This window comes from Lucilia sericata, unplaced genomic scaffold (genome assembly GCF_015586225.1).
Source record: "Lucilia sericata isolate MDLA Ls3-8-SP2 unplaced genomic scaffold, ASM1558622v1 Contig002407F_arrow, whole genome shotgun sequence".
Taxonomy (NCBI): Eukaryota; Metazoa; Arthropoda; class Insecta; order Diptera; family Calliphoridae; genus Lucilia; species Lucilia sericata.
This window is the reverse complement of record NW_023996201.1, coordinates 9,912-15,726: the sequence shown is the minus strand read 5'-3', so window position 1 is coordinate 15,726 and position 5,815 is coordinate 9,912. Positions and strand designations below refer to the sequence as shown.

Sequence of the window (5,815 nt, the reverse complement as noted above, 5' to 3'; positions counted from 1 at the left end):
TATTTTTGAGCAATGTCTTGAGAAACGGAGTTTATAAAAGTAGTAAATTCCTTGCGTAAAGCTCGATTCGAACCAACAAAATTTCTACCATTGTCAGAGACTAGTTTGTGTGGAAGACCACGGCGACCAACAAATCGGGCGAATGTTGCTTGGAACGCAGCTGCAGAAAGGCTGGAACAGGGCTCTAAATGGACCGCTTTTGTAGCAAAACATACAAATACGCATGCATATCCTTTGATGATAGATGATCTTCGTAAATTGGAACTTTTAAGCTCAAACGGACCGGCAAAATCTACTCCGGTTATGTTGAATGGGAAGGACAGGGTACAGCGGTCGGTAGGCAAAGCCGCCATAATTTGAGAGCATGGTTGTTTCTTATGAATTATACAAGTTTTGCAATATCTTATGAGTTTTTTAACTTTGAGTTTAAGACGAGAGATATAAAATTCGGTTTGTATCATCCGACACATTAAGGTGCATTCTCCATGGGCTAGAATCTCGTGCAAATGGGATAAATATAGGTTACAAAAGTGTGAATTTCGGGGTAGAATGATTGGGAAACGCTCGTTGTAGGGTAATAAAGAATTGGCTAGGCGACCATTGACTCTTAAAAGACCTTTGGAGTCTAGAAATGGATTTAATGTGAATAAAGAGCTGTCTTTTGGAATGGGCTGATTTTCAGAGAGTAATTCATATTCACGCTGGTAGAATTCTTTCTGAGCTAACATTATTAATCTGGACTTTACAGAATTGACTTCCTGTTGACTGAGTTGAGAATTGTGATCAGCTAAGTTGTTGGTTTGATTGGCAAACGAAGGTTTAAAACGCCGAATATATCGAAAAACGTATGCAAGAACTCTTAACGATCTCGTGTAGGAGGAGAATCTTTTAAGAATGTCTACGGAAGAGACTGTAGTTTGAAAGCTACTGATGGGAACCGTTAAGCTTTGGGTTTGTGTTTGCTTAAGAATAGAAATTTCGGGAGATTTCGTGGTATTCAACGGATTATTCTGTGGCCATTCCGAAACCGGGATTGTAAGCCATGGTGGGCCCTGCCACCAAAGTTGGTTGTTGATTAAGTCCTGTGGTCTTAATCAACAACCAGATTTCTTTCCAGGTTGAAGGTGGCTTAGCAAGCCATCCTAAAACAATCGATGAGTCACACCATAAAATGATTTCGTGATTTTTCATATTAAGCGAAGATATCGTATATTGTACTAGTTTAGCTAGCATAACTGCGCCAGAAAGTTCCAAGCGCGGTAAAGTTGTAGATGCTAATGGTGCTACTTTGCTTTTGGAAACTAGCAAATGCGAAAAAACGACAGGAGAAGATGTTTGTATTCTAATATATACTGCTGCACAATACGCCAATTTGGAGGCATCACAGAATCCGTGAATTTGAATAGTATCAACGGGAGTGAACTGAATCCAACGAGGGATTTGGATTTCATTTATATGCGAGAGATCGCTTACGATTTCATTCCAGATTCGGAGAGAATCTGTACTGACAAAATCATCCCAATCGATTCGTTCCAGCCATAATTGCTGAATGAGAATTTTGCCTTTAATGACTACGGGTGATATCCAGCCAGCTGGATCGAACAATTTGGCTACTGAAGATACGATTTTGCGTTTGGTTATTTTTGTTTCTTGAGGAATAGATTCAAAAGTATATGTGAACGAATCAGTCAGTGCGTTCCAGCGAATGCCGAGAGTTTTTGTCGCACTGGAATCATGAAATTTGAGAAAATCAGAATCATAAAGATCTTCTTTGGGAAAAGAAGCTAACAAACGAGAGTTATTGGAGGTTAATTTCTTTAATAAGAAACCAGCTGATTCTAGAGTTTGCACCAGCTCTTTCTGGGATTTTATAACCTCTTCGAGAGAATGACCACCAGTTAGAATGTCGTCTACATAAGTTTCTCTACGTAATATATCAGCTGCTTTGGGAAACTTATCTTCGGAATCAGACGCTAACTGGATTAATGTCCTAATGGCTAAAAATGGTGCACAATTTATACCAAATGTAACAGTCTTTAACTGGTAATCTTTGATGGCCTCCCGGGGGGATTTTTGGAAGAGTATTCTCTGAAACGGTCTGTCTTGGGGATTGACTAATATCTGACGATACATTTTTTGTATGTCACCGCTGAAAACAAATTTGTAAAAACGCCAATTTAATATCACTGTCATCAGATCAGCTTGAAGTGTGGGACCAGTATAAAGAACGTCGTTTAATGAAAACCCTGACTTAGTTTTGCGGGAAGCATTGAAAACAACCCTAACCTTCGTAGATTTGCTTTCTGGTCTTACGACTGCATGATGAGGGAGATAAAAGGAGTTACATTTATTTTCCGAAAAGTACTCACGAGAAGTTGTTTCTTCCATATGATCGAGGGTTATATACTCAGTGAGCACGTCGTTATATTGAGTGCTTAACGCGGGATCTTTTTCCAACATCTGTTCCATCCGAACATATTGACTAAGAGCGATAAATCTTGATGGGCTAAGAAACCTTGATTCCGGGAACTCCTGTCGAAATGGTAATCTGACCATATATCGTCCATTTGGTAAGCGTGTTGTGGTTTGTTGATAAAATTTTTCACAATATTCATCCTCTGAAGAAGCTGGCCGGGTTGATGGAATTTCTTCCTGCTCCCAAAACTTCCGAACTAATTCATCCAAGGTAAAGTCTTCAGTGGAACCAACGCATGTTGAAAACGAGTATATTGGCTGAGTCTTCACGGGGCCACTAAGCACCCATCCGAAAACCGTTCTATATGCAGAAGCAGAGCCACATACATCTCGTTTGATGCCATCAAGATTTATATAACGCTCACTGTCATTTCCAAGGATTAAATCGATCGAGGAAGATATATTAAAATTTGGATCAGCTAAGTCAATACCAGAAAGCTCAATTGGGTTAGGGAGTTCAAAGGAAACCGAGGGAATCTTATTCGTGACTTTAGGTAAAACGATAGCAGTTACGGGTAACCGAAACTTGGATTTGTGCGAGACCAAAACCAAATCACATTCTTTTTCTGAAACTTGAGTTTGACCGCCAACTCCTATTATTTCGCAGTATGATTTTCTAGATGGGATATTTAAACGATTTCGAACCTTTTCAGATATAAAGGTCCTCTCAGAACCTGGGTCAATGAGAGCTCTAATCGAGAATAATTCCCCTCTACTTTCTATTTGAACCATTGCAGTTCGTAACAAGACTTTAGTATCACTCATGGCATAATTCGCATTAACTTGGAAAGTTTTGTGAGCATTTGAGGTTGCTGGACCGTTTTCAGATTCATTTGACTCAACGGATCTAGAATTAGTCGTTTTTGGATCAGATTTTATGTTTTGATCGTTTTTGTTTGGACACGTTTGATTTGAGCTATTCCGAGGAGGATTAAAAGAACGCATGTGAAGCAGTGTGTGATGCTTTTTACCACAATTTAAACAGGAATTTTTGCTCATACAATTCTTTTTCGTGTGAGATTGTGACAAACAATTGTTACAAAACTTATTCTTGAAAATGAAATCAACTCTTTCTTGAATTGAAAGCTTACGAAATTGCGAACAAGTTCTCAAACTGTGATCTTCATCGCACATTTTGCATTTGTAATTAAGTTTTTCTTGGGATGAGTACATTTGAACTTGTGAATGAGTTTCATTTTGATTAAGGAAAGCAGATTTGTTCACTTTGATAGTGGAAATTCTTTCTACGACTTCACATCGTTTAAGTAGAAAATCACTTAATTGAGACCAGGTTGGTAACTCTCTACTGGCGTTTAATGATTGTTCCCATTGAGCCAATGTTTCGTTGGGTAATTTAGAATAGACTAAATTGACTAAAATGGGGTCCCAGCCTTCAACTGATATACTCATTGTATCAAGCATAGCTAAACAGTCAGTAACTGAGCTATGAATTCTTTGTAGGGACTCATTATCCTCTACGCTAGCTACGGGAATATTGAAAAGGTTACGGATCTGATTGTCGACTAAAACTCTTACATTTTCATACCGCAACTTAAGTGCTTGCCAAGCTAGAGGAAAGTTATTATCGGTTAAAGGGAATCTTTTTACTATTGCTCCGGCTGAACCGGTAGTTTTATTTCTAAGATGATAAAGTTTTTCTGCGAGAGTTAGCCTTGGATGGTTAATGTAGACTGCCGTGAACATATCACGAAATGCCGGCCAGTCTTCATAACCTCCTGAAAATATTTGAGTATCGCATGGGGGCAATTTAAGACCTGTACTTAACCGATCATTAGATGTGTTCAATGGGGCTGAATCTATGCTAGCGCGAGCAATACTATCTCTTGACGTTTTTATCACATCAAGAAGTTTGGAAACGGTTAAATAATACATGTCGACACATGAATCGTATTGCTCTTGAGCTGTAGTTTTAACTTCTTCACTTTGATCAGAAAGCATTAGATCTTCATACGACTTTTCTACTTTACTCCAGCGAGTGTCTAAATCTTTCAGTTTTAAATCTATAAGTGCCTCAGATTGGCTTAAAATATCTTGGCTATCGCATTTTTTACAAAATGAAATTAAGTTTTTGGCATCAAATGCAAATCGCGTATTTAGAGAAGTCATTTTAATTTGTTATATGAAAAAAAAATTGATAAGCTTTGTAGTTTTAATGAACTTTTAGAGAAATTCTTTGTAATTAGAAAGCGATTAAAGAAGAATCCTTTGTACTTGGGATTGATCAAGAGTAAAATTTGGACTAAAGTTGAGAAATCTTTTGTAGTTTGGATCGAAAATAGAGAAATTTATTTTAATTTGGATTGAGTTAGAGCGAAATCCTTTGTAATTTGGATTGAGAGAGATAAATCCTTTGTAATTTGGATTGTGTAAGATAAATCCTTTGTAATTCGGATTGAGTAAGAGCGAAATCCTTTGTAATTTGGATTGAGAGTAATTTGGATAGAAATTGAGAGATCCTTTGTAATTTGGATCGAAATTTAGAGATCCTTTGTAATTTGGACCGAAAATAGAGAAATCCTTTGTAATTTGGATTAATTCTCAGATAGATACAAGCAAAATTGAAAGGTGAGCAAAATTCTTTAAGCAGTAAGTTAAAATTTTTTTTCAAAGTTTTGTATAGTTTTGATTAATTATCGTCAAGTTCGATAATTTTCTCAAATGTAAAGCGTAAAAAATGTTATTCAAATAGTTTAAAATGTTATAATGTTAGTAAAAGGGAAATAATTTTCATAAATATTTGTAGTTTTCTTAATAATTGCTGTAAAATGTTTTTTTTTTTTTTGTATATATATAAAAGTTTGATCGATTATCGTTGGACTCGATAATTTTCTCAAACGTAAAGCGCAAATATTTTTTTTTGAATATTGATTAAATTTTCATCAAATCTTGTAATTTTCTTGTTACTCGCCGTAAAAATCCGCAAAATTGTAAATTATAATGATTTATATTATTATATTTTTTTTTTAATAAGCGATTATTAACTATTTCTTGATTTCTTTAAAATCAAAGAAATTTTTCTTTATCAAATTGCCGTAAATTTTCCGTAAAATTTTAATTTTCCTTTAAAGCAAGCGATTGCCTATAATTTTGATTTAAAATGATTTTTTTTAGAATTATTTTTTTAACCGATTTTAGTTTTAATCACTGTGCAGGTGTGTATAATTTGAAAGCAAGAGATTGCTAAATAAAAATTTTTAATTTTTTGAGAGAAAAAAAAAAAATATATAATTTTGTTTTTTGCCAATAAAATTTTACACTGAAACCACTGTATCGAATTTTCCATTTATCAACAAGCGTCACTGTAACATTTATTCACAGT

The 5,815-nt window shown here is 35.5% G+C and overlaps 1 protein-coding gene across 1 annotated transcript; it reads right to left on the bottom strand.

Annotated features, from left to right (window-relative positions):
* Positions 1 to 1,005: 1,005 nt before the first annotated feature.
* On the bottom strand, positions 1,006 to 4,602 carry LOC119613898. Its single transcript, XM_037969968.1, has one exon. It carries the CDS (start codon positions 4,600 to 4,602, stop codon positions 1,006 to 1,008), a length of 3,597 nt encoding a protein of 1,198 aa, XP_037825896.1.
* Positions 4,603 to 5,815: the final 1,213 nt, after the last annotated feature.

Bases quoted from the DNA above. Each gene is read 5' to 3' on its own strand.
- LOC119613898 (XM_037969968.1), bottom strand. From the start codon at position 4,602: ATGACTTCTCTAAATACGCGATTTGCATTTGATGCCAAAAACTTAATT.